Source organism: Bubalus bubalis, chromosome 22 (assembly GCF_019923935.1).
Source record: "Bubalus bubalis isolate 160015118507 breed Murrah chromosome 22, NDDB_SH_1, whole genome shotgun sequence".
Lineage (NCBI taxonomy): Eukaryota > Metazoa > Chordata > Mammalia > Artiodactyla > Bovidae > Bubalus > Bubalus bubalis.
The window spans coordinates 12,304,247-12,322,562 of NC_059178.1; the positions used below are offsets into that span (position 1 = coordinate 12,304,247).

General features: G+C 39.4%; 1 protein-coding gene across 16 annotated transcripts in view; it reads left to right on the forward strand.

Moving 5' to 3' along the window:
* The window catches only part of MBD1 (methyl-CpG binding domain protein 1), a 62,153-nt gene extending 49,923 nt beyond the window's left edge, over positions 1-12,230 (forward strand). For 15 of the 16 annotated variants that reach the window (XM_025273532.3, XM_025273534.3, XM_025273541.3 and 12 more), the window contains 3 exons: positions 3,224-3,440; positions 5,538-5,640; positions 10,229-12,230. In XM_025273532.3, the coding sequence (XP_025129317.2) occupies positions 3,224-3,440; positions 5,538-5,640; positions 10,229-10,457 (549 nt within the window). In that variant the 3' untranslated portion in view covers positions 10,458-12,230. The remainder of the gene's footprint in view (positions 1-3,223; positions 3,441-5,537; positions 5,641-10,228) is intronic. The other variant, XM_044934756.2, reaches the window with a different exon arrangement.
* The last annotated feature ends 6,086 nt before the right edge of the window (positions 12,231-18,316 follow it).

The window sequence follows — 18,316 nt, forward strand, 5'->3', positions numbered from 1 at the left end:
TTAATTGAATTATCTCTCTTTCTTTTCCTTCCTCCCTTCCTCTGTTCCTTTCTTTCTTACTATTTTTGTTGTTCAGCTTTTTGTTCTCAATTGAATCGTCTTATTTAACAGCTTCATTAAGGTACCATTCATAAACAGACAATGCATCCATCGAAAATGGACATTTCAATGGGTTTAGTGCCACCATCACCACAGTTGATTTTAGAACTTTTTCTGTTATCCCACTTTCTCTCTTCCTCTTCACCCCTAGACCAGAGCAACTACTAATAGCCTTCCTATCTCTATTGATTTCCTATTCTGGACTTTCATATGAATGAAATTATATATTATGGGATCTTTTGACTGGGTTCTTTCACTTCAGTTCCGTTGCTCAGTCATGTCTGACTCTTTGCAGCCCCGTGGACTACAGCACGCCACGTTTCCTGCCTTCAATCTTTCCCAGCATCAGGGCCTTTTCTAATGAGTCAGTTCTTTGCATCAGGTGGCCAAAGTATTGGAGTTTCAGCTTCAGCATCAGTCCTTCCAGTGAATATTCAGGACTTATTTCCTTTAGGGTTGACTGGTTTGATCTCCTTGCTGTCCAAGGGACTCTCAAGAGTCTTCTCCAACACCACAGTTCAAAAGCATCAATTCTTCAGTGTTCAGCTTTCTTTATAGTCCAACTCTCACATCCATAATGTTTTTAAGGTTTATCCATGTTGTAGACTATATGAGTACTTCATGACTTTATATAACTGAATAATATCTCATTGTATGGATATACCATATTTTGTTTATATGTTTGTCCTTATGGACATTTGATTTGTGTCTACATTGTTGCTATTTTGAATAATGTTAATATGAGCATTCATATGTGAATTTCTGTTTGGACATATATTTTTGTTTCTCTTGGGCATATACCAAGGAGTAGAATTACTGACTCTATGTTTAAACCTATCAATAATCTCCAGATTGTTTTCCAAAGCGGCTTCACTGTTTTACATTCTCATACACTTACAAGAGTTCTGATTTTCCCACATGCTTGTTAACATTTGTTGATGTCTGTCTTTTTTACTTTAACCATCCCAGTTTGTCTGAAGTGATATGTCACTGTGGTTTTCATTTGCATTTCTCTAATGACTAATGATGTTGAGCCTCTTTTTCTGTGCATGTTGGCCATTTGTATATCTTCCGTGGACTAATCTATCTAAAGGTTGCTGACGTCTTAAGAAGTCTATTCAGATTATTTGCCCAGTTTTTAATTGGGTTGTCTTTTTATTATTGAGTTGTAGGAGTTCTTTATATGTCCTAGATACAAATCCTTTATCACATAGTGTTAGTGTTAGTCGCTCAGTCATGCCCAACTCTTTGCGACCCTGTGGACTGCAGCCCACCAGGCTCCTCTGTCCATGGGATTTTCCAGGCAAGGATACTGGAGTGACTTAGGCATAAATCATCTGTAAATATTTTTCTCATTCTGTGGGTGTGCCCTGAAGTAAAAAAGTTTTAAATTTTGATGAAGTAAAATTTATCTGTATTTCCTGTTGTTGCTTGTGCTTTTAGTGTCATATCTAATCAAACACTTTTCTTACACTCAAGGTCTTGAAGAAGTTCTTTGTTTTGTTCTTAAAATCTTAGTTTTAGCTCTTACATTTAGGCCTTTGATCCATTTTGAGTTAACTTTTGTATGTGGTATGAGGTAGAGGCCCAACTTCATTCTTTGGCATGTAGATACCCAATTTTCCCAGCACCATTTGTTGAAGAGAGAATTTTTCCTCTTTTGAATTGTCTTGGAACTCTTGTCAAAAATCAATTGACAGTAAACGTGAGAATTTATTTTGGACTCTTACTTCTATTTCATTAATCAGTATGGCTCAATGACTATAGCTTTGTAGTAAGTTCGAAATCAGGAAATGTGAATTTTCCAACTTTGTTCTTCTTTTTCAAGTTGTTTTGGCTGTTCTGGTTCCCTTGTATTTCCATATGAATTTAGGATCAGTTTGTTGATTTCTGCAAAGAAATAAATTGGGATTTCTAAAGGAAATATTTTGAATTTATAGACCAGTTTGGGAACAGTTGCCATTTTAACGATATTGTCTTTTGACCCATGAACATAGGATGTCTTTCCATTTATTTAGGTCTTCTTTAATCAGCAATGCTTCTTAGTTTTCAGAGTATAAGGTTTGTACTTTTTGTTAAATTATTCCCAAAAGTATGAAACTTATGTATACAAGCCATTCTGAGGGTGCAGCTACACTCTCAGACCTTGCTAGGTTCTGAGAGTTCTACCTCAGATCTATGATATTCTCAAAAGAGATCATATCAGAGATTGGATAATGACACAAATATACTACCATGAAAGACAGAAGCCACCTGAAAATGACTGTGTTATAAAGCCAGTCTGGGACCTGAGCTGCACATTCAAATCACCTAGGGAACTTAAAAGCTGTCCATTGGAAAGGAATCCCTAGGTGTGAGACTTAGCCCTTAGTACTTTTTAAAGCTCTCTAAGTGATTCCAAAGTGTAGCTAAGATTGAGATTTGCTGATACAAAGTATCATTTTCTAGTCAGAGACAGTGCTATAATAATAGTGACATATTTTGTTTGTCAGGCTAACACTTTATCTACCTAAATTTAAATAAATGAAAATAAAGTTGTATAATTGAAAATTATTTGGGAACTTCTTTGAGGAACACTTTGAGAAAGTGTTTGCATTATTACTATTTGAACTATTCAAAATGTGTTATAAAATATTTCAAACAGATGCAAAAGTAGTACAATGAATCCCCATGATTCCATTACCTAGCTTCAACGACCAGCAGCCAATGGCCATTCCTGTTTCATCCATCCCTCCCACCCATTCCTCACAGTCATCTTGAATATTTTTAAAAAGTGAAAGTGAAGTTGCTCAATCGTGTCCTACTCTTTGTGACCCCATGGACGGTAGCCTATCAGGCTCCTCCTTCCATGGTATTTTCCAGGCAAGAATACTGGAGTGGATTGCCATTTCCTTCTCCAGGAGATCTTCCTGAGATGATGTATTATTTTTAGGGTTTACTTTTAAGTAAATACTTTAAAGTATTGAATACTTAAAAGTAAACCCTGAAAATAATACATCATCTGTCGATGTTTTGGTATGTAATTCTAAGAAATTATGGTTCTAAAAGATTTTAAAACTTATGCTCCCTAGTATTATCACACCTAAAAGTTTTAACAACATGAAGTAATTTTTATTTTATATAGGAGGATATGAGGAGAGAACAGAAGATATATTATCAATACTTGGCACAGCGGCATGAGGAAGAAAAAGCTCAGGAGAAAGAATTGGATAGAATGTTAGAGAAAGAGAAGGAAAAGAAGTTTGCTGAGAAGGACAAGGAGCTGAGACTTGAAAAGGAGGCAAGAAAACAACTTCTGAATGAGGTCATGTGTACAAGAAAACTTCAAGTTCAAGAAAAGTGTAAGGAAATGAATTACAACTATATTATACTTGGGCCTAATTCAATTTAAGTAGCAACCTCAGTATTTATTAAATAGATACTATGTATGAAATAGTGACTTCCCTGGTGGCTCAGATGGTAAAGCATCTGCCTACAATGTGGGAGACATGGGTTCAATCCCTGGATCGTGAAGATCTCCTGGAGAAGGAAATGGCAACCCACTCCAGTATTCTTGCCTGGAACATCCCATGGGTGGAGGAGCCTGGTAGGCTGCAGTCCATGGGGTCTGCAAAGAGTCGGACATGACTGAGCGACTTCACATCGTCACATCACATATATGAAATACCACGAGGCATGTAAGAGGGATTAAGGCAGGATCCCTGCTTTGTGGACCTTGCCTAATTGAACACTTAAATATCTTTCTGCTGGTGTCTCCATACGCCTGCACCTGCATGCCTTTTGCTTGGGTCGTTTTCTCTCCCTATGATGCTTTTGATCTTGAGAAATCCTGGACATACTTCAAGCCCAGCTCAAATGTCACATTCCGTGAGAGGCCCCCTCTGTTCCCCTATTCATAAGAAACCTTCTTTCCCCTATTCATAAAAGAATTTTCTTTCTGGGATTCTCATCATTTCTTGCTCACATCTCTGTCTTAGGACACCACTGAATTCCCTCAAACAGTGCCTGGTCACAAAAGGAAATAATCACTGAGAAGATTTCCACCGTTCTGTGTCCAGATGGACACATTTACTAGTAGGATACCACTGGACCTCACACTAGTTGTATTTGTAAGAGAAAGCTCATCTTGGTTCCATTGATTAATTCTCCACTCCAGGAATTATAATATCAGTTGAAAATTGTTAAGCCAGTGTTAGATTGAGTTTTAAGAAATGAGAAGAAAGCTTCTACACTGAAGAGATTTCTGTATTCCACCATGATAAATGTTTTGGCATACATTGAGAAAACATGGAAAATTTAAGTATTTGGAACCACTTATAAACGAGGAAGTAAAAATCGACCATAATTCCACCACCCAGGAATGGCTATTGTTCACAACTTCCTGCATTTCCTTCCAGTATTTTTACTATGTATGTAATTTCCTCTCACAAATTAGTATCTTGTTGTATATATTGTTTTACAGCCTGCATTTCCCACTTATCATAAACATTTTTCCAGGTCATTTTTCTTCAATTTTAAAATCTGTAATGCTGGCTAGAAAGCCATGATAAAAATGGACCATAATTTATTTTACCTAAACACAACCAATGCACCTTCAACTTGTTCTGAAATTTTTCTTGCTGTTGTAGCATTGTGGGTGACTATCTCTGTACATAGTTTTTTTGGCTCATATATAATTAAGATAAATTCCTGTAAATGGATTTGGAGGCCAAAGATAAATGCATTTCAGATGTATATTGCCTGGTTGTATTTATTCCTTTGTGAACTCTGTTTTCTTTGTCAATCTTTTTCTACTGGATTGGTTAGATTTTCCTTATTTAGTTTATAAAAGCCTTATATACTGCTTTTCCAATAGTTTTTTTGTAACATAGAAACTCTCCTATTAACATGAATGGCAACAGAACTGTTTGTCCTCAAGAAGAGAAAGGTAAGAAGTATTCTTACAATGGTAATCCACTATGCAAAAGGCTGTTCATAGACTTCAATAGCAAATAATTAAGAGAAAATCTCTGTAGATTATAGCACATAGGAACCTAAGGCCTGTTCTGTCCTTAATGGAGATGACCTTGTGTGCTCAGTCCTTCAGTCATGTCTGACTCTTTGAGACCCCATGGACTGTGTCCTGCTAGGCTTCTCTGTCCATGGAATTTTCCAGGCAAGAATACTGGAGTGGGTTGCCATTTCCTACTCCTGATGATCTTCCCAGAGATTGAACCCATGTCTCTTGTGTCTCCTTCATTGGCAGACAGGTTCTTTACCACTATGCCACCTGGGAAACCCCAATGGGGATGACTACTTCTACCTTATTGAACTAAGATCCGATCCGGTGATTCCAAGATCTGCCTTTCTAAAGACAATATGGCATTGATGCCCAGATGATGCTGGCAAGTCTTTTATGAAAAAAGTCATTTAGCAAAAATTACTTTTGTCTTTCTTAGTGCAACGGAAAGCCAAAGAACGGGAAGAACGTACTATGGAACAGGAACGTATAAATGAAGGTCTTAAAGAGCTTAACTGTGAAGAGAGGGAGAATTTTACAAGGTATGGCTTTGTTTTCTTCATAATTATTAACTACCTAAAAAAGGGAGATTTTTAGCATAAAGGATGATGTGCCATAATTTGTGTATTATTAATATTATTTTACATCAGTATTTTTGGGTCAGCCAAAAAGTTCCTTTAGTTTTAAAGTAAAAATAAAAGACACATTTTTAATTTTCACTAAGAACCTTATTGAACTACATATCCACTGCCATTTTTTAGGCAACTTCATAATTCCATCTTCCCAAAACTTTTTATCTTTTTGAGCAAAGAACTGTTCCAGGTGACTTTTACAGTCTTCCAGGAATTGAAATCTTTTACACTGAGAGAATTTTGTAGAGACTGAAATAAAGGGAAAACTGAAGGTACAGAGTCTGGTGAATATGGTGGATGAGTCAGAACTTCCCAGCCAAGGTGTAGCCACTGTTGCCTGGTCATCAAAGAAACATGCAGTCTTGTATTATCCTGACAGAAGATTATGTGTTTTCAACAGAAAACACATAATCCCAGGTACTTTTGGTCGAGTGCTGCTTTCAGTTAATCTAACTGGGAGCAGTACTTGTGGGAATTAATCATTGGGTTTTCCAGGAGGAACTCAGAGGACTCCCTTCCAATCCCACCACATACACAACATCATTTTTCTTTGGATGAAGACCAGCCTTTGGTGTTGGTGGTGGTTCATTTTGCCTGCCCCATGATCTGTTCCATTCCATAATATTGTATGGAACACTTTTCATCACCTGTCACAATTTGTTTTAAAAACAAAATGTTTTTGTACATTAAAGAATCACATACAGAAATACAGTCAAAGAGGTGTTTTTTTGTTTTTTGGTTTTTTTTTGCTTATGTTAAGCAAAACATCAAAGTGATTAATATAGCCAAGCTGGTGCAAATCATTTCAGCACTTGATTTGGATATTTGGAGTATGTCGGCTATCTCGTGGTGTAATGTTGATTGGTATAACATTGATTGTTCTCAATGTCTCGGTTTGATTGCTGTCAACTTCAACTGGTCTGCCTGACTGTAGAGCACCATCTAGAGAGAAATCTCCAGCACAAAACTTAACAAACCACTCTTGATGCATTCTATCAATCACAGCACCCTCTCCATACACTGCACAAATCTTTTTTACATTTCAGTTGTGTTTTTACCTTTCTCAGAGTAATGAAACATAATATGCCAAAAATATTGCTTTTTTCTTCCATCTTCAATATTAAAATGGCTACACAAAAATTCACCGATTTTGACAATTTTTTTAATGCACACTGATATGACAACCATCACAGTGCAATCTAACAAAATTGTTTTGAACGAAGTTAGAGATAACTGAGTGCTACTAGAGCCATCTTAAGGAAAAAAATGAATCTTTTGGCCACCCCAACCTTTAGACCATTTGTCCCAAAAGTTCAATTCGGTTTATAAAACTTCATATAAAAAATAAACACCCAGTTCAAAAGAAAAAAAAATAAGCACCAACCATTTTAGTAAAATTCAACTCTATTGCCAGTATATAGATTCTGATTACAGACATTAAGTGTTAAACTGGACAAACATCTTAAAATATATTAGACACAATTTTTGTAAAATAGGCAACAACCCTAAATTGTAATGAAATAAGATTTTTTTCCTCATGAAATAAATCCTGAAATATAATGTGACCTAATTAGATAAACAGAAATGGCTTATGGGGGTATGATTCCATGTAAATGTCCCAGGAAGATTTTTGTAGCCTCACTGGGCTGGGAAACTAAAATGCTCTGGGTACTCTGAGTTATAGCACTTCCCTCAGGTATTCCTCTGATCACCATGATCAGGCTCAGGTGAGGGAAATTGGTCAATGCCTCCTTGCAGCCTCTCTCGAATCATATCAGTCTCTTCCCACTGATGGTCATGACACGCAATTCAGGTAACCAGTACAGTGGAGAAAGCGGGCCTGGCTCCTCTAATTGCTGGTCAGCTTCCCTGTCCCTGGGGCCTGCTCCCTGGCTTACCCACATCTGGTGCATAGAAATAAGCTCTCTTCTTTCAATAAAGAGTGTGGTTCATATGCGGGAGCCTGTTGTCAGTATAGGGGCACTAACAGCAGCATCTGGCTTCCTGCTCCTTGTTCTGCTCTGGAGGTCATTCCTGCTCACTTTTGAAAAGCCTTTGGTTGGAGATGTGAGAGGAACTTAAATAGCAGCTCTCTTCCCTACCCAACTTCTGAATCAACTAAGAAAAATAAAGAGTGAGCAGAAAGTATTATAATTACTACAATTACCTATTGGCATGTAACAAAACACCCCCAAATTTGTAGATTAAAGTGAGTTTTGATGATGTCTCGTGTTTCTGCTATTGATAAGACTCAGCTGGGTGGTTCTTGCTTGGCATCTCTCATGTGGTTCAAGCCAGTTCTGGTTGGGGCTACATTCATCTGAAGGCTCAGCTAGAATGGACACTTAGTATACCCATCCTTACAGCTGGCAGTGTGTGCTGACTGTGCCTGGAGATCTCAGTTGGTATTAGCCAGAATACCTACACATGCGCTCTCATGCATCTGGGCTTCTCACAGACTGGTGTCTCATTCTGAGAGGAAGAGTACCAATAGCAAGCATTCCAAGAGACAGAACAAGGAAGCTGCCAGGCCAGTTAAGGACTATGCTTAGGGCTGGTTTAACACCACTTCTGTCACACAGGGCCCATCTGCCTTCAATGGAGTGGAGAAATGCTCCACTTCTTGGTGGGGGGGTAGAGGTTCACATTGCAGAAGAATGTACGGTAGGCAGGATAGCACTGTGGCCATCTCTGGAAAATAGAATCTGCCACAGAGGCACAGGCGTACTGTAATCTTTACTTCTGACAAAATTTGGTATTAATAATATGGTTTACAGATTATAAAATGATGAAACTGCTGTGGAAAGCAATGTGAAATTTCCTCAAAAAATTAAGACTAGAACTACCATCAGTTCAGTTCAGTTCAGTTCAGTTGCTCAGTCATGTCCGACTCTTTGCGACCCCATGAATCGCAGCACGTCAGGCCTCCCTGTCCATCACCAACTCCCGGAGTTTACTCAGACTCACGTCCATCGAGTCAGTGATGCCATCCAGCGATCTCATCCTCTGTCGTCTCCTTCTCCTCCTGCCCTCAATCTCTCCCAGCATCAGAGTCTTTTCCAATGAGTCAACTCTTCGCATGAGGTGGCCAAAGTCCTGGAGTTTCAGCTTTAGCATCAGTCCTTCCAAAGAAATCCCAGGGCTGATCTCTTTCAGAACTGGTTGGATCTCCTTGCAGTGCAAGGGACTCTCAAGAGTCTTCTCCAACACCACAGTTCAAAAGCATCAATTCTTTAGTGCTCAGCCTTCTTCACAGTCCAACTCTCGCATCCATACATGACCACTGGAAAAACCATAGCCTTGACTAGACAGACCTTTGTTGGCAAAGTAATGTCTCTGCTTTTGAATATGCTATCTAGGTTGGTCATAACTTTTCTTCCAAGGAGAAAGCGTCTTTTAATTTCATGGCTGCAGTCACCATCTGCAGTGATTTTGGAGCCCAAAAAAATATGATCTAGCGATCTTACTTCTGGGTATCTATCCAAAATAAATGAAAGCAGGACCTTAAAGAGTTGTTTGCATATTCATGTTCATAGCACCACTATTCATAATAGCCAAGAGGTGGAAATAACCCAGATGTCCATTAACAGATGAATGGATAAACAAAGTGTGGTAGGTACATGCAGTGGAATATGATTCAGACTTTAAAAAGGGAGGAAATCCTCTCAGATGCCGCAGCATGGATGAGCCTTGAGGGCATGCTAAGTGAAATCAGCTGGTCACAAAAAGACAAATGCTGTATGATTTTACTTACTTGAGGTACCTAGAATAGTCAAATTCATAAAGATAAGAAGTAGAATGGTGGTTACCGAAGGCCGGGGGGAAGGCTCAAGGAAAGAGTTGTTTAATAGGTATAAAGTTTCAGATCTGCAAGATGAAAAAGTCCTGGAGATCTGTTTCACAATAATGTGAATATACTTAACACTACTGAGCTGTTCACTTAGAAATGGTTAAGATGGTAAATTACATGTCTTTTACCACAAGGGAAAAAAATCACTATAAAATTTTAAATGTAGTTTACATATAGAGGAAATCATCTAGTTAATACTAAACAGAATGAGGTGGACTTACCAATCCAGTTGCCAGCAGTACCAGACCACTGGAAGCCCCGCTGCAAGGAGAATATGCCCCCTTTTGATAGAAAGCAGAAAAGAAACAGGCAGAGCAGCCTGTTCCATTTTACCAATAGGTGTCACTTCTTGGAGGGGAGTCGGGGGGTGATGTAGAGAGGCCAAGGGCTCTCTCCATGTAGCAGTAAATCTTTTGAATGGGGAAGAGACATTCCCTCACTAAAATCAATCATTTGTTCTAAGACTTGTCATAATTATTATTGTACAATAAACACAGTATTGAATTTTTCATCTTTCTTCCCCACTCACCCTGATTTTAATGGTAACTTTATTTGACTTCGAAAATCACATTTTAATTGTAATGCCCTATATAAATCCAAATGCTTACTTTGATAATTTTATATACTTTGATATTTCTAACATGTTAGACGCTGCAGTTTAGCCCAGGAGTACAGGAAGCAACTTCAGATGCAGATATGCTCCCAGCAGCAGGCCCGGGAAGCAGAAAAGGAAGAGGAGCGCCGAGAGTTTGAAGCGGGGATAGCAGCAGAAAAGAGCTTCCAGGACAAGATCCAGGAGATCCTGTCCACCCACCAAGTGGTGCCCCGAAACATCCATCCCATGCGAAGGGCATGTTCTACTAAGCTTCCGCCATAGTTGCATAAGCACCAACCTATTTTTTCTCAGTCTTTTCTATTTTAAAATACAGTATGTCTCTTTTAACTCATGGATAAATTGTTCTTTTATTCTCTGAGTTTCCATAATTATATGCCAGGAAATTTTCTTCTTTCAAATTAAACTGCTCCTTTCGTAGACTGTCAAGAAATGATCCACTTCCTGTGATGATGAATGACCCACACAGTTAGCAGTCCTGACTTACCTCCATGCCTCCCTTTCTTGTTCATTTATTAGTAGCTTCACTTTCTTTCATCCGTCTGCCCATATGCCCATTTCCTCTTGCTTCCATTCTCTTCTCTCCTGTAGACATAGTTCTCTCCCTCTGTGTTTATGCCCTTGTGTAGTCCCCTTCCACCCTGAATCTTGGGCACTATATAAAAAATATGTTCATTTACTGGTTAAAAAAAAACCAAGGTAGAAAGAAGTCAACAATGGTCATATTCCTAACGCTCAGCATTATCATTATTTTCACTTCTCTGAGTTCCCTCCCAGGCTTTGTTACATGGATACTCATTTTTGTTTTGTAAACACACTGCCATGTTCCTTCACCTACCATATTTACAAATGGATGCATGATAGTCTACTGGGTTAGTGTATTATGATTTATTAAACAATGGACTTTGAGTTTGTTTCAAATTTGTCCCTATAGCAAATTATTCGATAACAACATTCATTTGAATTATTTCCTTAGAATCAATCAATTCCCAGGTGTGGGGTTTCTGGGTCAAAGGGGATTGACATTTATATACTTTTACTTCCAAGTACCATATTTGCAAAAGCAATTTTTAGAGTTGTAGACTTTTAGGGAAATGTTTTCAGGGCCAATTGATATATTCCCTGATAGTTTAAAAATGTCTTTAAGCAAATTGTTTGCTGGAATTTCTGAGAGGTTTTTTTCTTTAACCTTTCTACCCGTTCATCACTCTTACCTCAGCTCTGGGAGTCTACCTCCTCTGGATCCTTTCAAGCCCCCTTGAAAGTTAATCTCTAATCCAAAAGTAGGAGTCTTGGCCAGGAAAAAAAAAAAAAAAAAGGAAAAAGAGAGAACTATCCTTAAGTTTTGTTGAAAATAAGCTGACCATTATTATAAGGGTGTATTTCCAGACACACTACTCTGTTCCATTAATTTATTTGTCTGTCCTCATACCAACACGACACTGTGGTAAGTATTGTAGCCTTAAATAAGGCTTGAAATTGCTAGTGTAGCGTCCAAATTGTTCTTTTTTTCCCCCAGTTTTTGTCTATTGTAGATTCTTTAAATATCCATATAATTGTTAGGATCATTTTGTCAGTTTCTACAAAGATGCCTACTGAGATTTCGATAGAGATGGCATTTACTCTATAGATCAGTTTGGGGAGAACTCCCATCTGAGCAATAATGAGCTTTCCAACCCATGAAGAAGGTCAACCTCGTCGTTCGCTTAGGTCTTCTTTAGTTTTTTAAGCAGCGTTTTATAGTTTTCAGTGCGCAGGCCTGTGCTTCTCTTGTTAAGCTTGTTCCTAAGTCTCGCTCTGTAATGCTGTTGTGAACAGAATTGTTTTCTTAATTTCAGTTTTGGATTATTCATTATTAACGTGTAGCAATATAATTGATTTTTGTACATTGAGCTAGTATCCTGTGACCTTTCTAAATTTACTCGTTAATTCTAGTAGTTTGTTTTTTGTGTTTTGTTTGTTTTAGATTCTATCGGATTTTCTACATTCAGGATCATGGCATTTGAAAATAAAGACTTTATTTTTTTCCAGTCTGGATACCTGTTGATTCTTTTTCTTGCCTTACTGCACCAGTTAGTGCAATATCAAGTATGATATTGAATAGAAGTGGAGAGAATAGACATTCTTGACTTGTTCCCAGTTTAAATGGAAAACACTCAATTCATTTCTTCACCATTGAGTATTATGTTATCTGTAGGTCTTTCTTAGATTCTCTTTACCAGGATGAAGTTATACCCTTCTCTTCCTATTTTATTGAGAGTTTATATATAAAGAGGTATTGGATTTTAGCAAATCCCTTTTTCTGTGCCTGTTAAATTGAACATGTGATTTTTGTTCTTTGTTCTATTAATATGGTATATTACATTAATTTATTTTCAGATATTAACTAACCTTGCATATCTGGGATAAATGCCACTTGTCATTTTTTTTTTAATGAGTTGCTGCATTTCATTTTTTTTTTTTTTCTTGCCACTGTGGTTTGTTGTGTGTCTTTGAGCTAGGTCTACATCACAGTAGATCTAGGTCTACATCACAGTCTTGTCTGGGTCTGGTATTAAGATATTATTGGCCATGTGAAATGAGTTGGAGAGTATTCCCTCTTATTTTCTGAATGAGTTTGTGAAGAATTGCCACTATTTCTTCCTCAAATGTTAGATGGAATTCACCAAGGATGCCTCCTAGGCTTTCTCTGCAGGATTTTTTTATTGCTAATTACTAGTTTTACTCACTTAGGTCTAAGCATATGTTCTTTTCTTCTTGAGTCAGTTATGGTAATTTGTACTTTTCTACAAATTTGTCCACTGCATCTAAGTTGTCTAATTTAAACACATATAAAAAGTGAAAGTGAAAGTCACTCCATCACGTCCGACTCTTGCAACCCTATGGACGGTACAGTCCATGGGATTCTCCAGGCCAGAATACTGGAGTGAGTAGCCTTTTCCTTCTCCAAGGGATCTTCCAACCCAGGGATCAAACCCAGGTCTCCCACACTGCAGGCAGATTCTTTACCATCTGAGCCACCAAGGAAGCCCTTAAATACATATAATAGTTAAACACATGTAAACCCACATAGTATTTCATAAAATTGCTTTATAATTATTTTAATCTCTAAGGGGTCTATAGTAATGTACCGCCTTTCATTTTCTTGGAATTTGGGGGTATTTTGCCATTCTGTGATCAGAAAATAACTGGAAAGCATGGCCTCTCCATCCAATATCTTCTCCTGCCCCCAACCCAGACTGACTCTCTACCAAAGAGCATGTTACTTGGAGGATTAAAACAATTTTTAAAAACAAAAAGTAAAAGCCACTTATTGCTAAATTATGCTGTTTACCTTTTTCTTATTTTTATGAAAAAGAAACTAACCTTTCATCATATGGATACAAACATTTTTTTTCTCCTAGTTTTTCTGCCCTAGGGATGGCAGTAAAGAAAGATGTAAAGGATCTGAATTCCTGACACTTTATTATCTCGTAGGGCTGATTTCACCTCTTTGGTCTCCTTTAAACAATTTTTTTCAGAGTTACCGTATAGTTTTTTCCCAATCAGTATGAGTATCACTTGATTAAGCTGGTAGTATTTTCATTCAGATTTCATTGGGTTTATAAATTAGTTCAGGGATGTTGTCAACTTTACAATATTTATTTTTCCTATCCATAGATCATAGCATAGCACTATTCAGACTGATCATTGCCCACCAATTCTCCATTTCCTTTTCTCTCGCAAATTAACAGGACCCCAGTTTTTGTGAATGTGTAAGTTTGGCTGGGCATGCTGCGGTGCAAATAAATACTAGTTTTTACACTCCATCGCAGACAGTATTTGTCCAGGTGCCTAATTCTGGCCAAAGAAATGTAAGTAAAAGTGTTACATGGGGCTTCAAGAAGAAGGAAGGGGAGGGAAATTTTGGAATGTCTGAGTTAGGAGCACTGTGAAGTCACTTCCCAAAAGACAGTGAGAAAATGGGAAACATCATCAAAAACCACAATTTCAGAGGCTGGGAGCTGACCAAAGACATGCAATAAACTGAGAAGCGTTTACTCAAGAAAATCTACTAAACGTTGGTACGAATGGTGGGAGTACATGGCGTTTTGTCCTGGAGCTGCTTTGAGATCCCCCTCAGCTGCACGGAGCAGTGGTTCTGTCAGGGCAGGGCAGGTTGTAAGGATCGACCTGCAGCCTTGCTGCCAGAGGGGACTGACTTGAGTGGAAGCAAAATTTGGAAAAATCCATGCTTGGGGCATTGTCAAAACAATAGCAATCTTGGTGGCAATAAATCAGGAAAGGCTGACATCATGGCTAGCCTGATTGTGGTACTGTCTGGGGCAAGCAACAGACAGGCCAGCCAGAAATTTCAGGAAAATCTGGGGAACATGACAGCCATTATAAGCTTTGATAAACTCCCACATATTCTTGGTGATATGGGAGCTGCACAGACATAAAATTAACACCCATGCTTTTGAGAGACCTAGCAGGCCCCAGGAGTCTACTGATCCTTGGCCAAATGTGAGGTCTCAGATATACAAAAAGCCAAAGCTGTGGCAGGTTTGCTAATGACAAAGTTTGAATTGTGTTTCCCACCTCTCACATCAATCCATCAATAAAAGGTGAAAGCCTTACTAGCTTACTCACTCACTGACCATAAACCTATGGTGACCCAGGGAAACTCTGGGGAAACCATGCTTAAAAATAAAGAGTTTAAAAAATGATCAGAGATACCAGTGTTATTTTGCCAGATGGTAATTTCTTTGGAAGGAATGATGCTAAAGCTGAAACTCCAGTACTTTGGCTACCTCATGCGAAGAGTTGACTCATTGGAAAAGACTCTGATGCTGGGAGGGATTGGGGGCAGGAGGAGAAGGGGATGACAGAGGATGAGATGGCTGGATGGCATCACTGACTCGATGGACGTGAGTCTCAGTGAACTTCGGGAGTTGGTGATGGACAGGGAGGCCTGGTGTGCTGCGATTCATGGGGTCGCGAAGAGTCGGACACGACTGAGCGACTGATCTGATCTAATCTGATAAGGGGTCAAATGAAGTCAAGTATGTGTAAATGACTTGATTTACTATAAAATGTTATACATATAGGGGCATTATTATCTAGTCCATCCATCTAGTGCAGTATCCCTAATCTGTGGCCTCATCGCTCTTTGGGTTTCCCAGGTGGCTCAGTGGTAGAGTATCTGTCTGCCAATGCAGGAGACCTGGGTTCAGTTCTTGGGTTGGGAAGATCCCCCGGAGGAGGAGGAAATGGCAACCTACTCCAGTATTCTTGCCTGGAAAATCCTATGGGCAGAGGAGCCTGACAGGCTACAGTCCATGGGGTCACAAAAGAGTCGGACATAACTTAGCAACTTAGTGTTCTCAATTGAACTCTTCCAGTGATAGGGAAATTCTTTATATCAGACTGAAATCTATCTCCTCGAGAAAATATTTGCAAAACATACTTTCAAAATGGACACATATCCAGAATATATAAACAACTGCTACAACTGATAAGAACAAGATAACCCAGTAAAAAAAAAAAAAATTGGACAAAAGACTTATGCAGACACTTTGCAAAGGAGGATAGGAAAATGGCCAATGAACAGATGAAGAGATGCTCATCTCTCATGTATCCTGCATTGCCAGGTGTATCCATTTGCCACCATTTGTCTCCACTCCAGACCTTTCATCATCAGCTTGTTCTCTAGTGGTCACAACCCCTTTCTCTAGTTTTGCATTGAAATGGTATGTTCAGAATTAGACAAAGGCCATCCAGAAGAGGTCTGCAGAGCAGAATACAACAGGACGATCACCTCCTTCAACCTATGCATTATACTTCATTTAATGCAGCCCCCAGTTGAATGCTCACTCTCTAGTCACAACTGAAAAAATGTAGACACAATTTTCTTGTCATTGGCAGGCCCTGCTGGCCTGTTGTAAACAAGACAGTGAGAAGCCATGTTTAATACTTAAAGGACAAAGTATTTCACTAACTTTACTGCCTTCTATTTGCAAACCAGTGTGATAACCACTGATGACTAACTAGTTATTGATGAAAGCCTGACAAAACCACTATCTGGTAACACTTTGTTAACAGTTCATTTGATTTACCTTATACATTTGACTGCAGCCACGAAATTAAAAGACGCTCCTTGGCAGAAAGCTAAGATAAACCCAGACAGCATATTCCAAAGCAGAGACATCACTTTGCTGACAAAGATCTGTACAGTTAAAGGTATGGTTTTTTTCTGTAGTCATGTATGGATGTGAGAGTTGGACCATAAAGAAGGCTGAGCACCGAAGAATTGATGCTTTTGAACTGTGGTGTTGGAGAAGACTCTTGAGAGTCCCTTGGACTGCAAGGAGATCAAACTAGTCAATCCTAAAGGAAATAAATCCTGAATATTCCCTGGAAGGACTGATACTGAAGCTGAAGCTCCAATACTTTGGCCACCTGATGCAAAGAGCCGACTCATTGGAAAAGACCCTGATGCTGGGAAAGATTGAAGGCAAAAGGAGAAGGCAGCAGGAGAGGATGAGATGGTTGGATGGGATCACCAGCTCAACTGACATGAGTATGAGCAAACTCCAGGAGATAGTGATGGATAAGAAGGCCTGGCGTGTTGCAGTTCATGGGGTCATAAAGTTGGACATGATTTAGTGACTGACCAATAGCAACAACATACGTTTTATAAACAGCACTTCATTTCCTGAGTCTTCTGACTATTCCCTTTTCCAGGCTGACCTCTACCTTTCAGTTCTAATTGAAAAGATTAAATAACCACAACTAAATTTTATATGAGCCTCACTGAGTACTAGCTACTATCCTACTGCTCTTTATGTGTGTTTATTTGCTTAATCCTCATGACATCTCTTTAAGGGAAGTACTATTATCTGCATGCCCATTTTGCAGCTGAGGAAACTCTGTCATGGCAGGTTAAGAACTTGCCAAGGCCATATGGTTAGCGTGGTGTAATAAACATCTGGTCTTTGTCCCTAGTTTCCAGTACAAAATCCTTGGGATTTCCTGAATGATTCCTTTGGTTCTTCACAAAGAGCCTCTTGATCACACTTGAATTTATGTTAGGATGCCGATCCCAGAAGCCTCAGGTTGGGGCTGCTCACCTGAAAGACAAGCGATTAGAGAGGACTGGAACTTTTAGACCCACCTTTACAGGGGAGAGGCTCCAGAAAAAGAAGCTAGAAACTGAGCTGAATAACAGATGTTTGATGTTCAGAGAGCTCTGACTGGAGAACACACAGAGGAGTTAGGAGGGGGCACACTCAGAGTATGGACATTCCACCTCCCCTAGACCTTGCCCAGTGAGTCTCCTCTGTTTGGGTCTTCCTGAGTTGTATCCTTATGATAAACCAGTAATGTAAGTAAGGAGGGTTCCTGAGTTCTGTGAGTGCGTGTGTATCCAGTTGCTCAGTCCTGTCTGCCTCTTTGTGACCCCACGGACTGTAGCCCACCAGGCTCCTCCGTCCATGGGACGTTCCAGGCAAGAATACTGGAATGGGTTGCCGTTTCCTCCTCTAGGGAACCTTCCCCGAGCCAGAGATTGAAACTGCATCTCCTGCAGCTCCTGCTTTGCAGACGGATTCTTTACCACTGAGCCACCTGGGAAGCCTGAGTTCTGTGAGTAGTTCTAGCAATTATTGAACCTGAGGAAGGGGTCATAGGACTCTTAATTTATAGCCAGTGGGTCAGAAGCACAGGTGACACAGGACTTGAGGCTGGCCTCTGAAGTGGGGTGCAGTCTTGTGGTGCTGAGCCTCTAATCTGCTAACTCTGGTAGTGTCAGAACTGAATTGAATGCTTGAATGTTGGTCTCTGGAGAATCACAGTCGGTTTTCAGTGTTGGAAAAAACCCAGTCAGTGGTGGTGCTGGCGTTTGAACCCAGTCTAATTACAGAGCACATGCCTTTAGGCTCACCGCTTTGTTCTCTCCTCACAGTAGGCAGGACAGGCAAAAATCAATGAATTATGGACTTTTAGAGCCTGGTGGGCTGTGGCCCATGGGGTCATTATGAGTCGGGCACGACTGAGTGACTTCACTTTCACTTTTCACTTTCCTGCATTGGAGAAGGAAATGGCAACGCACTCCAGTGTTTTTGCCTGGAGAATCCCAGGGA